Source organism: Ambystoma mexicanum, chromosome 2p (genome assembly GCF_040938575.1).
Source record: "Ambystoma mexicanum isolate Mex_15411 chromosome 2p, UKY_AmexF1_1, whole genome shotgun sequence".
In the NCBI taxonomy this organism is placed as follows: Eukaryota; Metazoa; Chordata; class Amphibia; order Caudata; family Ambystomatidae; genus Ambystoma; species Ambystoma mexicanum.
In genome coordinates this window covers 1,144,015,786-1,144,035,996 of record NC_090923.1, presented here as the reverse complement: position 1 = coordinate 1,144,035,996, position 20,211 = coordinate 1,144,015,786, and the positions used below count along the sequence as shown (strand labels likewise).

General features: G+C 43.4%; 1 protein-coding gene across 2 annotated transcripts in view; it reads right to left on the bottom strand.

Annotated features, from left to right (window-relative positions):
- Nucleotides 1-1,044: 1,044 nt before the first annotated feature.
- Nucleotides 1,045-20,211, bottom strand: part of LOC138567238 (zinc finger MYM-type protein 1-like) — a 46,076-nt gene continuing 26,909 nt past the window's right edge. The window contains exons 2-4 of one of the 2 annotated variants that reach the window (XM_069645235.1): nt 16,321-16,427; nt 11,329-15,352; nt 1,045-3,362 (exon numbers count right to left, since the gene is read on the bottom strand). In XM_069645235.1, coding sequence (XP_069501336.1) covers nt 12,405-15,239 — 2,835 coding nt within the window. In that variant the 5' untranslated portion in view covers nt 15,240-15,352; nt 16,321-16,427 and the 3' untranslated portion in view covers nt 1,045-3,362; nt 11,329-12,404. The remainder of the gene's footprint in view (nt 3,363-11,328; nt 15,353-16,320; nt 16,428-20,211) is intronic. The other variant, XR_011302142.1, reaches the window with a different exon arrangement.

The following is a 20,211-nucleotide window of genomic DNA, read 5'->3' as shown; positions in this document are numbered from 1 at the left end:
GCAACTGGAAGCCTATGGAATTTGGAATAATGGTGATAAACCCCTGGAAGTGGAGAAAGATTATTGCCTCCCTCAGATTTCCCAACCGCTGTCCAGGCCTTTGCTTGATCACACCTGGATGGTGGTAATATCTTTGGGTCTGCCTTCTTTATCTCCTTTAAAGTCAGTTCTTCATTCCACAGCCTGTCTTTTTTCAAGCACTCTAAGATTCGAGCAATTTCCCTAATTTTAATTTCTCTCCATTGTTTAGCCTTTACTTTCTTGCACTTTTCAAGGTGTACTGCATCTCGTACAAAATTGTGGTTTTGGGACAGGCAACCTGCTTATCTGGTTGCCAATCTATCCATATCTGGAGGATCAAGGGTGCCCCGTAGTTAGGGCACTTTAAGATTGACCATTCCTCATTTTAAACATATTCACTATTGCCTTCAAGTGGCCTCCAGAGCCACACCTCATGACTGATATTTACTTCCTTCCATTTGTTTACTACCTTCTGTCATGGATTTTCGCGAAGGCTCTTAGGACACACTTATTTTTTTATCATAGGCCTCAGCAATTCTGTTTTTATAAGTTTTTGTTCTTTCTTCAACGGTTTTATTGATTAGTGTATATTTAATATTGTTCAGTTCTTTGATAGCTCCCAGTCAGATTGTTCTTCAAACGTTTTAAATAAATAAAACTTCACCACACTGTAGGTGGAAACAACAGAATAGTATGCAGTTCAAACAAAAGGCGTGGAATGGTAGAGGATCCTGCTCAAGAGGAAACAGGTGATGTATATGATGAGGTACACAGACATCGGAAGGGATAAAGACAGGTGGTCAAAAATGTGCAATGGTCACAGTATGGAATGTAACGCTAACTCCTAATCAAAAGGAGCCCACCTTTATGTAAATCAAAATGAAAGTTCTTTCACGACAGATAGAAGGGTGCGGGGGAGTGCCAGGGGTACTTCTCCCCAGGGACTAGCCCTTATTAGCATAAATTACCCACTTACAGGTCCGCTCGCGCTGAGCAATGAACTCATGCTTGAGAAATGACACCTTCAGTATAAATGTAGCATTTATTAGACAAAAAGCATAATAACAGAACAGAAAATTTAGCAGCAATTTGGAATTCCAGTTGGAGGAAATCACAAAGCTCATTAGAGAAACACAGTCTTACGTCCCTTGGATGTTATCATTAGCACTGGAGACCCAGGCCATCTACAACAAACTGCTTGCTCAGCCAGCTCTGTAGATGACAGCCCTACAAGGTGCCACATGAGCGAATCCTGCTCCGGGCACTTGCCCTTGCTCGAAGCAAGTCCACAGATGAATCTCCCCCTCAGTTTTGGGTGCATGCTCATTTTCTGCATTCATGCTGTCAATCAGCATGACCCACTGTACCAGAACTTTCTTAGTGCAAAACATATTTACTTGGAAAAAACCAACTTGCTCTCTCTCCATGAGGCTCTCTCCTTCTGTAGTGATAAAGAGAACCCGCACCCCCTGGGATCCAGCCCTTCGTGCAAAGTAAATCACTCCTAATTATCTTCCCACACAAGTAAGGTTTAAGATGCACGATGAACTCAGTCTGGAAGAGAGCCAATCACACAGAACATATGATGCTTGCATTTATTATCTACAGTGTCTAATGAGAACTAAGCAGCAATTTACAATAATATGGAAATAGAACGTGCAAGCTGTATAATGCCAATTGTCAATCACAGATGAATATGCAATTATTTTGTTTTAGGCTCCTAATAAAATGTAGATGAAGGTACGATCAGATCACACCCGGGACCCTTGCCGCTACAGGGGCCCGGCACTCCTCGAGAGAAGAGGGGAGAACTGGCCAAGCCCCCCACAATCCTACACCAGAGCGGGGGTGTGATGCTAGGAGTCTCGGCCCAGATAGTGCACAGCTGGTCATCCAGGCACTGTTCCTCTTGGTACGCGCGTCTCACCAACAGCCCAGGATGAGTCCCTACCTCACTGGTCCAAGTATAGTTCTCTTATTAGAGGCTGCACGTCAATCATCATGACGTATTAGCTCTTCGAGAAGCTTCTAGACTCACCCTTCCGGGCAGTAAACATGTTTTCGCTTGTCAAGTTACAAGACTGGAAACAGCCAGTCTTGGCTCCCAGGCTTCGTGCACTGTGTTTTGGGAAGATCTGACATTCTTGCCTTATCAGTGCACCTGACTCGCAGAGTGAAGACGAGCAAAGCTGTGCAAACCTGTGCCTGGCTCCCAAGGGCTGCGTAGAGCCTCTTGCAAATGCTAGATGTTTTATGTCTTCAGGAAAGGCCTTCGCAATTAACCAGTTACAAGCATGCAGGCTCACCCAGTTCGAGAGGCCTGGTTGATGTCAGCATTTTCCTCCACACTTCGAATAGACTCTAATACACACAAGATAGCTCAGTGGGTTAGTGCAAGTGCAGGTTACTGCAAGTGCCTAGAAGCTTATCACGACACCTTCCCACCTCCCGGAGCCCATCTGCAAGCTTAGGAATGTGTCTTATAAGTGCGTACGTGGTCGTACCATTTCTCATGTGAAAGAGGATTTGTTTACAAAGCAAGGCAGATCCACGGTTGCAAAGACAGAATATTCTAGGAGAAGCTGAAATCAATCAACCCCTAGAGAGAAAGCTTTACCGGGCCTGCACTCTGCTAGCTAGTGTCTATAATGCTTCAAAGACTGGCTATCTAAGCGCTATATAGGTGCTAAAATGCTTTAAACACTCAAATACAGGTCTCTATTAGCTACTAAACTGGGGGCTCTGCCCTGCCTTTCTATGCACAATGCATAATGTAATCTTCCACCCCTCCTAGGCCTGCACATTCCTTGTAGCTCACTAATGCTTAATGTAGGCGCTACCAACACATTACTTTCAGCATTTAGCACATACTTTGAATAAGCTAATAATCTTAGCTGTTAATGCAGCCATCTAAGGCCCGAATATGCAAATATGGCACTTTGTATTTCACTACAAGGAGAAAAACAACCCTGAAACTAGGTTGTGATACTTATGAGACAAACAAACAGGTGTCCGCTAACTTGTAGAACACTCCTGTCTCCCGCACACCTATATTTAATGCGATCCCATCAATATTTAAGATCATATAAGCAGTTAATTATAGTCATGAATGCTCTACTCAAAATGTATTTTCACTCTGTAGTTTCATAAAACAATCTCGATTCTTTATGTAATAAAATGGTATATACAATGTGCTTTACAAAATTGTTTTCTACAGGACAGTGATCAAGATTCTTAAAATCAGCAATTCATGAATCACATGCTCTACGCATTTCGGGAAATTTCTTCGCTTCCTCAGGAGCTACTGTTCGTACATTTCGTGCATCAAATCGCACACTGATCTACAAAACACAAAATAAATAGGTGGATTATAACAAGTTGTTTAACCTATTTGATAAGTTGGTAACTTTATATTGCTATCAATCCATATAAAATGAGCTTGACTAGGTAATGGAGGATGGATCCTCAGATTTTCGCTCATTGTAATGTTCGCTGTAAACAAGAATGATGCAGATAATTCAATCACCGGGCGTAAATGGGTTATCTATAGATATATATATATATATATATTTATTTTTTTTTGCTAGTCTTCTCCAGGTGTAGTATTAAGGAAACACCCATGCTTCCATTATAAAACATTTCTGATTTAGTGTTCAACTTTAATATCATCATAGTATATTGTTAGAACATTCTCAGACACCATCTTGAATCCCAGTTTTTTGTCCACACAGTATGCAATGTAGCCAATCACGTACATGGATGGGAGGAACATAACTTAACCCGTTACTTAGAGGCTGGAGTTTTGCCACGCAGCTGCTGAGGGATGCTCTGACCACTTCAATAAGGGAAAATGCAGCCAAACCGTACATGGCCTTTGGCCCGCTTCAAGGTGCAGGGGAAGTTCTCCCAAAAGTAAGCTGGTAAAGAGGTACTGTCTAAAAGCCCCTACACCTTTGGAGAAGGGGGAAAAGGAATCACTGTAATAATTTAGTACCAGACAGAAAGTTGTAAAAAGGGTCAAGGCAAAGTAGTTTGTTATTGAGAAGCAGGTTGAAAGCACTGCATCAACTGTGGACCTGAGACTGAACAACTTCCCAGAAGAGGAAGTAGTGTTGAAGAAAATCCGACTGCCCACTCTCTGGAAACCTGTGGACGATGGAGTGATTGCTTTCTTGACAAAGCCAAGAGGCTAGTAAAGTCTCTGGTGAACACTTGCTTGGCAAAGTCACAAGGCTATGGACATCTTGATGAACACTTGCCTAAGAAAATAAAGTAGTCTCTGAGGAAACACTTGCTAAGAAACTGGTGAGGTTTTGAGGAAACTCTTGCCTGACAAAGCCAAAAGGCTGAGAAAGTCCCAGATCAACATTTACCTTACTAAGTCAAGAGGCTTTTGAGGGAAGCCTGAACCTTATCTAAGGATGGCTAGAGACTCACATATTTAGCGATGTATTTGAAAATGTGCTCTCCAAACAAATGCGATTCAGCTTCAACTCCTGGCTCTCTGGGCGACAGATCTATTAACTTAAGGTCTAGAGCTAAAATAACCCATTACATTCATTCAGCCACAATGGGCAGGTTAGCATTTCTTAGGATGCGAATGTGTCTTTGTGTCCACTCACAGTGAAGGACTGGGTCCACTGGGCCATTGCTACTTCTAGCAAATCAAACGTTTTTGTTAAAGGACCTGAAATATCGAAAACATTGTTCTGACATACTTTAAGGGCCCTATCTAGTCCTTTTTATGGTATTTACCTGACAGACAGAAAAGTGGACAACTGTGGGTGCAGTTTGGATTTAACAGTTGTTTTTTGTAGAGGGTTAGGTCTGGGGAATTCTTATTTCAATTTATTTTTCTCCTCCCTCTCAAGAGAATTTCGCATTCTGATATCTTATTATTTTGCCACATGGGTTAAAGGAACTGTAGTGGGCCTGAACAGTGAACACATGAGAAGAAATCTGCATAATGTGAAAACTAAAATACGAGTGCAAATAATGTATGTGGGCCCGAATGCTGCTGTAATAATGAAGGAATATGAGACGTAGGACCTTTGTTCGAAAAACCTGCTAAGCTATCCTGTTCTGCACTGTGGAAACTGAACGTGTAGTCTGTTCCTGTGAATTACGAGAGTTCAGTCTGAGAGATTGCAGAAGGGCTTCCCCAGTAAAGGAGAAATGCAAGATCAAGTTGGCCCATCCGAGGAAGACACCAGAGCCAAGGACTGAGCTACATACACCACAGACAAGGTGCTGGAAAGGATCAGGAGAAGGAGCTGTATTTCATAAATCTACATCTTCTCTTTACCCTAAATCATTGCCATCTATGCATATTTCATATTATGTGCCTATGACTAAAGAGCAAAAGTAACACAAACTCTGGGTCTAAAGTGGTGATTTCTTGCAGCGGTGGCTTGGTTTCACTGTCTACCGCAAATAAACTTGCGCTAGAGAGAGCATGTTCCATCTCCCTCAATCAACTTGCAGGCCACTGCAGGCGACGCAGACACAGCCCAAGACAGGAGTCCATTTCCTTTCCCTATAGCTAGGATGTGCTACTTCGGAAGGGTTAAACAAAGGAGTGCCCTTCCTCAGATGCTTCAACAGAAGGGGAAGTATTTCCTTCAGACGTAAGTAGCACATAGTTACAAGTACATCGGTATGGCCCTCAGAGAGCAAACCCAAATCAGAGGAACCAGATTCCTCATCAGCCTTTCTTCCAGATGAAGATAAGCAATGGCCTCTTCACGCTTCTTTTTATTAGAAACTTTTATTTTATGTGCAGAAGTTGAGCCCTTATTAAAATGTTTTCTTTTTATGTTGAGGCACACAAATAACTTTGTTCTCTTTTGCACCTTTTTAAGGACTTGCATTATGAAACTGCCTCAATATTCTTTGTAATCGGGTCTTCCGTCGAGGATTCCTCAGCTACGAACATTTCAGCTGATCTAATATGCACCTCACAATCAGGAGCCATCACCACCATCTTAACCTTTTTGTTAGAATCTTACATTTTAGTTAGGGCAAATGTTATCGTATGAGATCATGCCAATACTCCCTTTAATAAATTGTACCCAGACCTTCAATGTTACAAGTGTGGTTTACTGATAAACTATTACTGGGTGGTTATACTATTTATCGGACACACGCAAAAAAAGGTAACAAAGGCTGCACGTACGCGTGTCTATTGTTTGCAATTAAAAATACATTGGAATACATTGAGCAAAATGGCAATATTCAACTTTTAATATACAGGCAGTAAAAATCAATTGGGATCAAAACTATCATCATCCACAAATTCAACCTCAATTCTCAACATCTACTGGAAACCAGCCAAAATTCAATGACTCTGCTTTTTATCCAACTTACACAAATGTTAGCGAGTTGGAACATCTTCCACACTTCTGCATCATAATGGCCGTAGATTTGAAATGTTCATGCTTTCTGACGAAGTACATTCATTTTACAAACTTCAATCCAGTACCAGGGGTAGGAAATGGTTTGAATGGCAGAGTGGCAAATAGTGGCTGTCTGTACTGCGACAGTATCACTGAGTATTTTTTTATTGCCTTTCTGAAGAGGCAGAGCACCTTCTCCAAAATCAACATTCACCCGCGGAGTAGCAAGAGTGGCTATCTGTGCTACCCGTTGAGTGTGGGGTGCGGAGCCAGCAGATACTGCCACAAAAGGGATAAATACTCAAAAGGCATTGTGGGGACAAATGAGTAGCAGAACTAACACACAAAGGGTAGTCCCCCAGATGAACCATTGACAAAATAGTTCAAAGGCCCAGTTTTTTCTACAACTTGGCCCTATTCCAAGGGTTATTGAATTGCCTCAAGGAACAGTATACACAGAGAATAGTATTTTTGTTATATAAAAAATTCCATAATTTATTACGTAGGCCATAGGTCCTACAATTACAACCTTTAAAACATCAATTAGATCTGTTTGTAATTATGTAAGTTAGTCAAAACATAAATACATGAACCAATATGAAAAATGCATGCATATACACATCAACATTTTTTTGAATTAATCAATTGGAACTTAAGTGACACAATATAATAATCCAATTGGAGGTTGCACAGGCAAAAACTATCTTACTAGCCCTATCTGTCTAATAAATCACAGACATCCTCGATTAAACCGTGTTACTTAGTTTACATTCTAAAAACCATTATTCATGACCAAAAGCACATCCCAGCAGATACTAGCAGTGCATTAAGTATGGACCCCAACGCAATTGATGTTCAGCGCACCAGAAGCCAAAACCGCTTACTCTAGAGTCACAGGGAAATCCAACTGACTACAACAACTTCTACAATGAAAGTAAGAGTATTTTCAGTTTCAGAACATTTTAATGACTGCTCGTTGCCTGGCACAACAAACGAGACAAGCTCCGCAGCAGGCGTCCCGTTTGTTGACACAGCTCTCAAAACAGTTCCTCACTAACCATAACTAAAAATACAAACTCACTAACGTATAAAGGAGTCAAATTGACCTCAAGAGGATCTAACAACTCCACATGTCAGGCTTCAATCTCTACAGCGTTATCCCTACCATCGATAGACCTATTTGCTGCCGCAACAGAGCCGTGGCTGCAGCCCCCAGCTCATTCTGTATTCAATAGAGCAAGGCAAAGATTGATATCCGGAGACATGGGTGAGGCTCTGAAGTCGGCCCTTGGTGACTGTTCAGCAACGCATCCCCTCTCTAGGCCCCCCATCTCAGATACTGCTTCGCCCACAAACCCCCTTCCTTCCTTGCTCCACTGGGTGGCCTGTTAATTCCATATTAGAGCGCTTTCCAGCTGCTGTGCTTCAGGTCGGTGCAGAAACTCTACCACTCAAAGAACAATGTGTGAGAACTATGCCACAGCGTTCACTTGGAACCTATCAAGAAAGTGAAAGGCGAATGGCTTGCAATGAATCCTGGGCTGATCGATGGTACAGTGATTCCCCTGTCCCATGCCTTTGCTCTTCCCTAAATGCTGTACACTCACCACAATCCTCCATAGTAATATCAGAGGGAGACCTAGACCTAATGAGCGAGCCCATGAGAATGAATGGTCATGACCACGGGTCTGGAGCAGTTACACAAGAAACTCGTGTCCTTGGAATTACTACCACGGGTAAATCCAGCATGAGAGCAGAACAAACCATCAAAAGACATCCGACCACATTTCAGTTGAGATGCACCCCTTCTCTCCTTGTCTAGGCCCCCCCGACCCCCGACCTGGAGCTGCCTTACGTAAGAGAGGCTCACGAGACAAAAATAAAAATGTTTCTAAGAACCTCTGCAGCTAACCTCATGCTACACTTTAAATGAGGAGAATGGTATGGTAAAAACAGAAGGAATACAGCCACCAACACAACTCACTGTAGCCCTTATCAACCGAAGCAAGCATGTGAATGCCACAAATTTGTCTCTGACATTGACTCAGAAAGCGATCCGCTTGATGATATACCCATTACCCCTTCAAACAGGGACAGACACGGGAGCAAAAATAATTAAAAAAGCAGCCCGACTGTGAACAAAAAATACAACTAGCTATGACACCAACTGTAGAATCATGTCAGTGCCGAAAATTTCCCTAGACCCGTTCCTCAAATTGTATGAGTCCATTAGTGAAACCTACAAGGACCAAACCACCCTGCTGGCAATGACACACTAAACTCGTACACATAGAAGTCTTTATATCCACAATGCAAAGAAAACTAGATCAAGAAGCAAACTCTGATAGTTTACTTCAGAAACTATTAGCAGATCATATAAGTGAAATTGGAGCAAGCAATAAAATCCAACTGGAGGCAGCAAAACACATTTTGAAATGGGGCAAAGATGCTGCTAAAAGAACACACCTGAACCCCATGGTAGTTAATTCCTGTCTATCGAAACATTTTCCAAGGCGAATTCAAAGGAATATCAAAACCTTCATAGATCGAAATAAATGGGAGTGCTCACAGTAATTACATACAAGTTCTATCTAATTCGCTAGTGTTTAAAGTAAAAATTAAATTGTGAACATCGATCCAAAAAAACAACTTGATAACGAATCCTTGAGTGAGGCCACAAGCTCTGATGTACTTGTGGCTGAATGCCACTCAAGCCAAACTTAGCTGCAAACTGCCAGAAATCCTGTTACTGAAATTCCTCAAATGTTAAGTTCACCAGGACATCTAGAAGCATCAAGTAGCGACCCATCTAAAGATGTGTCTATGCCAGATGAAACCTTCAATGATAATTATGAAAGCTTTTATTCAAGAAAAAATAGAAAACTAAGAAATAATAAACTAACCCATCAACAACTACTTCAAAAGACGAAAAATATACCTTCAAATGACACACCCAAGGCTCTAGAGGATTCATTCGAAACCTAAAGGATCATCTCCCCAACACAGAGACCTCCAAGATCAAAGAGCGTAGCAAGCCTCTCACAATTCCAGACCCAATAACGGAACTTCCTTCACTCAAAGAGACAGGGCAGCAATCTACATCCAATCTACATCCACCACCAGCATTGAGAGACAACCCTTCAGTGATTTGGAGGGAATCTCCGACTACGAAAAAGCTAGAGAAATAATATGTGTAATCATCAACATCCTCAAACACAGTTGTGGCAGCCCCAGCCACACAGGAAAACAATGATATGACGGCACCAAGCAAGAATCGACCTACATCAGTAGTCCTGTCAAAGAGTAATTTCCTGACTCTAGAAGAAAGACGAAAGACCCTTCCGTCTGCTCCAAATAGAATAACTGCTGATAGAGAAGAAATGCTAAATGGATGTGAAAAACCAGTTGTGCTGAACCCATGAGCATTACCAGCATATATCGAAACTACGAGATTTAGAGTCTATCGACATAGCAGCTATTGATTTCCCTGTACCAAAACGATTTGATTGTTTACGTTTACACATCAACTCTAAAATTGTGCGTTCACTACTTCTCGAATTAGTTGAGCTCTTCTGCTCACGGGCTTCGACCTAAAAGAACACAGATAGAATGACTGGGGCTCATTCAAGAAAATACAACAGCGAGCACCAGTGACTTCCATGCCCCAAGCGAGCATGTGAGAAACCAAAGGATCGGAGTCCCTGCAATTGCCAATTTACAAAAGAGTATCAATCCCCGGCAAGTTCCTGAATTGGACTTGCCACGCGAAAATGTTGTGTTCAAAATAATGATTAAGGGACAGCAAAATGCCAAAAGAGAATTTGAAATATTACACCCCAAGCCCTATGCCCTTAGAGACAAGCTAAAATGGGATTGGTTAGCTTCAACTTTGAATCCAAACAAAGAGCAATAACAGCCACTTCCCCTGCAAGATGAGATGACCACCATATACAGTTGGAATACTAGAGGCTTCAGACATCTTATCTATAAGAACATTCTTTGCTAACTAAATTCGACATTGTTTGCCTACAAGAGACATGGCTATCTACTCCATCAGGGATAGATGGCACTCTGTGTTTCTAAATCCAGCAAGCGCAGGGACGTCATTTCACCAAAATGCCAGGGGTAGCGGAAGTGACATCACAGTGCCACACCCCCACGAGTGACATCACGGGAAGTGATGTCATTTGACCACACCCCCACAGGAAGTGATGTCATTAGACCACGCCCCCACCATGACATCACAGGAAGTGGCCTAATAAAGCATTATCGCTCAGTGCATTAAGAAAAAAATGGTTACGATATCAGTGTATTGTGACATTTCATACAAGAATGGATCATCATATGTATCAGTGTCAAAGTCCATGTTGCCACGTGAAGTGTATGAACCCCAATCCCCTCTTTATGTGGATCTGCCCTGTTATTTCAACAGGACTACAGAACGAAATCACATTCTGGGGGGACAGGGACGGATAGGCGGGCACGGGGATAGGAGAAAGCCAGGATAAAAGGGGAGATTGGAGAATATTTCACCAGAAAACATGTATGGCATCCTCAGTTTTTAATGACTCTTCTGCTTGTGTTATTTTGGCTGCCAAAAGATTAGTTCAAAATGTGCTCAAGGCATACATTGCATTACTGAGTGATACAAACTTCAGTACCAAAAGCCTCATCAGTCCAGTGCCCAGATTTTATGGGGGAAAAAATCCTGGCTGCATTTTGCATTACTCCCACACTCACCAACACTCTTTATATGCCTAGGTTTCTGTTCCTACATGTTCATTGTCCTCCACACCCCACACCACAATGGTACACATTCCAACAATTAGTACTATTATATAGATTTTTGGATAATGCCCAACAGTTGCTCTTCCTTCACTCTGATCATAAGACTTAAAATGTAGTTTCTTACCAGATTGAGCAGAACAGTGGCTTGACAGACGTGCCGGTGCTGCTGTTTCAATGGCATGTGAGGTGAAGATTCTGACTCGAAGGCAGGTTGTTGCTTAGGTGACTGGAAACCAGAGGAGAGGTCTGTGAGTGTTCAATGGCAACAGATCAAGAAGACACAGAACTCTGGTAGTGGAGCTGCAGGTGTTTGGCAGGGAAGAGGCTACAAGTATGGCAGGTGCTGTTTTGAGGTCACAGAACTCTGGTAGTGGAGCTGCAGGTGTTTGGCAGAGAAGAGGCTGCAAGTATGGCAGGTGCTGTTTTGAGGTCACAGAATACTGGCTGTGATGCCGATGGTGCCGGGCTGGTTTTAACAGAGGGCACTGACTGGGTGTGTCTCATCATTGCTTGGTTGACTACAAATCAAGGATACGGTGCTGGCATTGTGAAGACAGAACTGTAGCTGTGGGGTAGCTGGTGACTGGCTTAATGGAAGTTGCTGCTTAGATGGCTCATCATTGCTTCCTTGACTGGAAATGAAGAAGAGCCAGGCGGGAATCGGATAGCAAATGTTTTCATGACACGACTCCAGCTGTGGTGCAGCTTCTGGCTGACCTGTCAAGAAGATGCTGATGGAGGCTACTCAGATTCTAAGAGACTGGCGGTTGACAGATGCTTGTGGCTGTGCTACTAGTAGTGCCTGTCTGGCTTCACAGGAAAAGGCTAATTGAATGTCTTGCTGTTGCTTAGACTGAAAATCTGTAGGATGCCGGCGGTGTGGCAGATGATGCCATTTTAAAGACACACATGATGTTTCTGACGTAATGGTCCATTGTTGCTTAGCTCACTGGTAAAAAATAGGATGTTGACTAAACTCAACAGCATACCATGCAGTGTTTTGAAGGTGAGACAAACTGGTTGTAGTGCATGAGCGATGTATCATGGCTGACTTCATGAGGAGAAGAGGCTGGTAGTGTAGGAGAGTAGCATATGGTTTTGAAGACTGTATGTGGTGCTGATTAGGTCTGCGTGACTTGAAAAGAAAGACCTAACTGGAAAATTGAGCTATAATCTAACAGTGTCAAAGAATATAATGGTTCATCTTTTCAGAGGATACTTCCTGTGTCGCATGTCAGCAAATCGTTCAATGGCATCACTCAAATTTACCTCGTCAACCTCCATAGGTTCACATGCCATTACCAACAAATCACTAAGTCTGTTGTCTCCACATCTATTTCGCAAATAGTTTTTAACTCTTTTCAAACAGGAGAAGAACCTCTCATTTGTTGCAGTTGTAATCGGCAATGCAAGAACCAGATCCAACAGATTTAGGACATCAGAAAAGCCTCTTGGAGATTCATTGAGATAGTACCTGACAGAGTGAATACCTGCTAAAGTCTTGCCAGATAAATAGCCCCTTGCAGTGTCAAGTCCTGAATGCAATGCAGCATAATCTACTTGGGGCCCTAGGTAGTGCCGAGCAAGAAGATCTGCAGATGAGTCCTCCAAGAAATTTTTAGCCCTTGGATTGAACATGCCGGCAGCCTTGATAAGCCCCATGTTATCTATAAAACGAGCATCCAACTCTCTTACAAACCTATCCAAGGTGCAGAAAAACACCTCTTGCTTTATCCGTTCAGTCTGTGGCATTCGATCCTCAGAGTGCTCATAATGTCCAGGCCTCTTCCCTACAGTAGTACCAACAAGGTATTCTTTGAGTTTGCTGCTCAGTTGGTGCTGCCTTACTGGTAAAGCTCTGCGGTCGTGGTCTTCAACTGTTTCAATACCACATTTTTCTGCCAATTCCGTTGCGTCATTGACGATTTTCACCCAATGGCATTCTTGTCTAAGGTTGACGAGGGCAGTTCTTGTCACTTGAATTAGGTGACTCGCATCTGGCAAATCAAGATGCTTTCTCTGAAGTTCATCAGATAACACACGAATCTTTTTCAGAATTGCTTCCATACTTAACAAAGTTAGCAAAAACTCAAAGCACTGCATATTTCGGAGAAGTCCTCTGGCTTCTGAACAAGCCTGCTTGTCACGTTGTTGCGATGATTCTATTACACTGAGAACAACTATAATGGTTTCAAATCGAGCCTGTATTTTTTTAACACACGCGTACCAATAAAACCATCTAGTGCCACAAAGTCTTTCTAATTCTTGTACTTCCAGACCGCTTTCTGTTTGAGCTTTTACAAAGAGTTCGTGCCGAGGAGAACTTTGTGAAAGGAACACATACACAGCCTGCAAAGTTGAGAAAAAATCCTTCACTGTTTGTATGTTAGTGATAGTTTGCACTAACGCAAGGTTTAGACGATGTGCATGACAGTGAATGTAAACTGCCTGTGGAGCAATTTCTTTTATTTTCGCTTGCACTCCATTGAAACAGCCACTCATAACTGATGCCCCATCATAGCATTGTGCCACACAGTTCTTCCAGTCAAGGCCAGCATTGCGTACAGATTTGTCAATGGCTGCAGCTAAACTGGAGGCATCCAACTTCTCCATGTGGTAACATCCCATGGCTTTTTCCTGAATGTTCCCATCTTGATCTACAAACCGGATCACAAAGCTCATCTGTTCTTTATGCGAAATGTCTTTGGTTTCATCAACCAACACTGCAAAGTGCTTTGTCACTTTCCTAACGATATTCTGACGTATAAGATTTGCCACAACTGAGATCATGTCATTTTGATACTCTGGAGATGTGTAGTGCCCATATCGTCTAGCCATTTTTACTTTAAGAAGTTCATTATTATCAGACAGCAAACGCAATATTGCTATGAAGTTTCCCTTATTGTGGGAGTCTTGCGATTCATCTGTGGCTCGGAAAGCAAGTCCTTGACGACCCAAAACACATACAACCTTTAGTAACTGCAGCACATGTTGACGATTCTCTTCAATCTCTTGGTCCCCAACCTTTTCTAGCATTGAAACAATTGAGTGGTGAGGGCCTGTAGTCTGTTGTACACGCTTAAAGTCTGCCCAAGCTACAACCGAAGACTTATGCTTATCAGAATCTGAGTGCATCTTTAAAGAACAACGTGTCTTTTCCCATTTAGCGAAGCCAAGATCAACAAATGGAACATTGCCACGTGCACGCCCCCCTCCTCCAGAATTAGAACCAAAATGTCTGCATGCAAAGCAGTATACTTTATCATTCAGAACGGAATACTCCACCCAAGGATATGTTTTGTAGTCTCCGTTAAACTTACGGGAACCAGTTACAGGGTATGTAGGAAGTTTTGGCTGTACAGGGTCACTGCATGGATTTGGGGACAGATCAGTCACCACACTGTCATCTAAATTGGGAGCTGGAGATCTTCTTGGAATGCCCTGCTCAGCTAGACACATCTGCATACTGTTATCGCTCTGCAACCAAGAGCTGCTTGTGCTCTCCCCGAGGAGTGAAATGTCGGGAGAGCAAGCACCAGTGGGAGGATCATCAAACATGCCAATACGGGAAGAACAATCCTCAACATCAGGGTTGAAAGAGCACTCTGCGCTATCCAGGAACGTTGAAGTGTTGCTTGGGTCATCAGCATCACGTGAAACCGTCACAGCAATGTCTGCACGTGAACAAGAGCCTTCAGTGGCCACTACAAATGAAGGAGATGCTATGTCAGCCAAGGAAGGTGGAGCTGTAGACAAAGAGTCAGCATGTGGAGATAGTGAACCAATGTCAGCACATGTAGATGCACTGTCTGCACCTGAAGAAGCAGCTTTGCTGCCAGCAAGAGTTGATGTGCTAGCCGATGGTTGGACAACATGTGCAGCTGTGTTTGAACTGCCACTTGAGGTATCCTCAGACCTCTTGCGCTTGCTTGAATCAGAGCCTGGAGTAGGGCCAGCTCCTCTTGCTTTTGGAGGAAACATATCAACGATTGACCTCTGTTTTGGATCCTTGGGTTTTCCTGTAGGTGTAGACATGTTCGTTCTTTTAGTACTGCTAAATCAGAAGCTTTTATTCAAGCAAATGATGGATTCCACAGTGTCCTCCCGACTTCTTTTGTGCTTCACACTTCTTTGGAGGACCACTTCCGCTGAATACCAAAGAGGAGACAAATCTGAAATGTATTGCTTTGGCTTACAAGTTTATCACTGTACTCCCTGAAAATAAGCGAGTACTCCCCCAAAAAGAAAAACTGATTACAAATACTCCAAACAAAAAATAGGAAACAAACACTGGACCCTGAGCCCCTGCTTTCACGCACACAGCTCCATGGATGTTTGGAGAGGTAGCGCACGTAGTACCAAGGAAGAAAGTACAATTATTACTGCTCGATCGGTAGACATGCACATGATCTTTTAATGTGTATGAGTAACTAGGTGCAACATAATTATTAGAAAAACCTTTCCGTTTTTTAGTTAAAGCATTTTGCTTACAAAATACTGCCGTGGGGAACTGGATTTACATTTTTACTCCCTACAAATCATTTTACTTCCAAGTTTACAAAATAGGGAATAAAATAGTCCCACTTCAAAACCGTATCTTGTGCACGGAGTACACACCTAAGCAGTGATTTCAAGTATTTATTTGCATAGGTTACTTTTAGGCCAGTCCTATCTGGGTTATAGTTTAGATTTGAGAGATTTAACAGTTGCAACCTGTTCAAACTATGCCCCTAAAAAGAAGGAAACCCCTAGGCCCCGAAAAACTGAAGTGAAGCATGCGTTCAGTGTCATAGAGTTTGAAGTTAATTTTGTGGTATTCTCTGATTCAATGGAAGATAGACAGCAATCTTTAGTGTTGGAACAAGTAGGACAAGGCTGCAATGAAAACATTGTTATTCCAATAGCTTTAAAGCACATATGATCTTCTCAGTTCTGCTGGGACACCACAAATCCCGAAAGTCCTATTATCCGTGAATTTAACACTACTGGTCTCCCCGCGCCCTGATGCCTGCGGGCTATCGGCACGTTATAAGCTCATAGACATAGATATGGACTAACAGATCAGATCATTAACATATGCTGTCCATTTTCAATATGTTGCTTCGTATTCATTTACCTCCCACAGCGGTCACAGATAAGGCTGGATGTCAGCTGCTCAATGGTGGTACTGTTTGCTGGCGTTGAGAACACAGAAAGGAAGGAACTCCACACGAAGATGTAGGTCTGAAAAAAAATATATCAGAATGGAAGAATCATTTGTACGACACTACACCATATTATCATTTATCATAGAGACAAGACACTGACTGAACGCACTGAGGGGTGTTCTTTCCAGACTGCCATTAACTGCAGTGCCCTGCTTCTGACCTTGCAATCCGGCCACCCTAGCAGCCCATTCCACCGTCTGTTTCCCGGCATCCCTGGAGCCTGAGGTACCGCTCATCCCGGCACACCTAGCCTCCCCTCACTCACATGAGCACTTGGGGTGACGTGATATTATCAAAGTATCCTCCTGAAACTGAATACCCTAAACCCAGTGACCCTAATGTGGCAGGGAAGAGGTGCATGGCGGCGTCCTATCACCATGTGAGGCCATACACTTGGGAAACTGGGGCGCGCAGCGTAACCTCTCACTATTTACCCAGAGGCAGAACTGATTATTGTGGCAGATATTCATTGGCCCATTATTTTTATGGTGATATTTTGAATGCACAGAGCTGGATTAAGAATAACAGGCCCCAGACAAAGACAGAACAAGGGACTGGGGGTTAAAATGCCAGGGCACTTGCTAACTGTTAACTCAGCAGGGAAAGTGTCTCTGGGTCCTCTGGCCTTCAGTGGGAGCAGGTCATTGTGTGTCCGCATTGTCCCCTTTGTGTGAGGGATGGCATAAATTATGGGGGATCCAGTCCGCAGGGTCCCACGACTCCCACCACACTTTCCCAGTTAAGGAGGCCACAGAGAGACAGAGAGCCCCGCACTCCAGACACATCTCCACGGCACGGACCAAGGGGCCAGAGAAGCACCCCAGGCACAGGGGTCCCTTCCAGATATCAGGGAGCGCATAGACCACACACAAAGGGGGCCGAGAGCACAGCCCGCAGCACTCCAGATAAAGCCCCCTGCTTTGGGCAGACCAAGCCCTGCAACACTCCAGATACAGGCCCCCCACATCCCACAAATGCACACACAGAAAGCAGAGCTCCCCGTCCTTGGCCACAGGCACCGTGCTAGTGGAGTGTGTTGGGACCCTGATTATATTCTACTTGAGGAATCAGATTTTAGGCTTTTAGATCCAATTTTGTGTAAGTATTTGAGGTATTACAGATGTGTGCAGCTGCAGCGCACTTAGTTACTGTATTGAATGCACGCTCCTTCGCCGATGAGGTAAATTCACAAAACCCCCAATTCTATGGATGGAGGCTGAGAGAAGCTTTGTCATTCTCCAATGGTACTGTGTTTTACTTTGTGTGTAGGCGTGTTATAAATGCCATATTATATATCATATTATATCAATGACATTTTAGAATATTGCAAGGGACACACATGATGCTTTATAAATCGGGGCCACTGTTCCACTGACTGCGCCGCCAAGTGCATGTTAGCATTGCTGGGCTAAATTGCATTTCTGTACAAATTACACCAATGGACTTGTTTCCACACCCACGGGCCTGTGTGATATGATATGGCATTTATAACGCGCCTATACACAAGTATTTCAAGGTGCGACAAGGCAAGGGAAGGGGTACAAAGGGAGGACAGACAACGATCCTACTAGGCCAGGTGTCATTCAGATCATGCAAGTGCATGGGATGGGGAAAGGGGACAGTACATGGGCATAGAATAAAGACAAGAGTAAAGTAATGGCCAAGGTGGCAAGTGCATAGGTGTAAGTGCAGACATCAGGAGTCAACAGTCAACAAGGCAGAGAACCTTTCTGTTTTTCACAAAGATAAAGTCACACTCAAACCACATCCATGGTTCTTACCCATGGTGGTTTCTGAAAGGACACCTATGGAGTACATTGTGTTGCCAACCGTCTTCTGAAATGATGTCTGGAAACCTCTGAATATCTCTGTTAGGAGTGCACGCTGCAGAAATAATTTCTGCAGTCTTTGTAGGTTTAAAAGGTGTGCAGCATCATAGGAAGCACTCTTTACTGGATTATTTTCCAGGTGTTAATAACTCATTGATCTCCTGAACTGGAAAAGTGTATTTATGGGGAGGGGGCTTAGAACATTCTCCCGTGTTCTCCAACTCCCTTGTGCCTTTTCCTGGCAGTGTCCCCTCATCCGGCTGCTGGTGGCATGCCCCAATTAATCATTTCCATTTCCAGCACTGCCCCCATTTTCTGGTTTCGCCATATAAATCACATAATTTAGCCAATTTCAGTGAGTAGGATTGTTAATTGTCCAACAGTGTGCATGTGGTGAAACTATAAAATTCCAAATAAGCACACTTATCTTTTTATCTTATTTATTTATTTAAAACAACAAAAGGCTTCAGTAAGTATAGTTCATTCAAGGTCTCCAATCATGTGAAGACACTCGGAGTCTACCTAGACTCCGACTTGTCAATGGATAGACAGGTCAATGCCATTGCCTCCTCCTCAGCCTATTACTCGAAAGTCCTCAACGCTGCCAGACCTTTCTTGTCACGCCAGAATTGCCTCACCATTGCCAGGGCAATAATTGGATCTAGGCTGGACTACTGTAATGCCCTACTCGTTGGGACCTCCAATAAGAACCTGGCCAAACTTCAGCTAGTTCAAAATAATGCACTTAGGGCGGCCACAGGCACCGCGAGAAAAGACCACATCTCTGAAGTCAGAAGACAGGCACACTGGCTTCCGGTGAAAGAGAGGATTGTTTTCAAAACACTCGCCCTCACCCACAAATGCCTCCATGAACTTGCTCCACCCTACCTGACCCAAAGAATCACCAAGCACTCTGCCACCAGACCATTAAGAACGTGCTATTCCAACACGATTGTCACGCCCAAATCACGCAAGGTGCGCGCCGGTGGTGCCAGCTTTCCCACGCGGGCCGCCACCCACTGGAACGCACTGCCACCTCACATCAGAATGACTGAATCCCACCAAGCCTTCCGCAAAGCTGTTAAAACCAAGCTCTTTGTATGAAACGTACCTGACTGCATTCTGTCACTGTATTATGATTATCATTCTTCACTTGTAACTATGCCTGTAATTGTGTATCCATAAGACCTCTCGTCTCATGCATATCTGCTGAATTAAGAATCCAACACCTACTTGTAACAGCGCCTCGATGTCCATGGGCTGCAAGTGCGCTATACAAATGTGAATAAATAAATAAATAAAATTCACTGCTCACGGCCTTTGGGGGCTGGTGAGTTAATTAGTTAGAGGGATTTAACATTTTAGCATGAATATTCAGGAGCGAACGAGCACATCGAGGGATCTTGAAAACAACACACGGTGAGTTGGGAGGTTATCCTAAAGAAAATTACTGTGAAATATCGGGTAAAAAGCCACCCAGTTTTATAATCAGTTAGGGTAACAGGACGAGGTCGGGTGGGATTCTGCTCAGGGCCTGTTTGAATGCCTCCATGGGGAGGTTTCCTCTCATTAAATAGATGTAACGCTTCGAGCTCTGGTCTGTGGGCAGTATGCTTGCTGTTCCTAACACCGTGGTTGGCGACAAAGGGGACTTATGAAATGGGCCACACACAGACACTTTACCACTGGTAAAAGAGTGGGAACCTGCTTAGCGCATCTCGAGACACTGACCAATGGAAATGTCCATGCATATTCAGAAGCAGCTCTGTAAAAATAATGCCCTGAGTAATCCCACGACATTCATTTTTATGGAATTGATCCTCTGTGGTCACGAGCCACCACCAGAAGCAATTACTCTTACACCTCATTTACATGATCAAATAAAAAGGACAAGCTCTATGGAGATTAGCACTCTGTTCTACAATGTGTGTCATCTCCATTCTCCAGTCACGCGGGGACTCTGACTGGCGC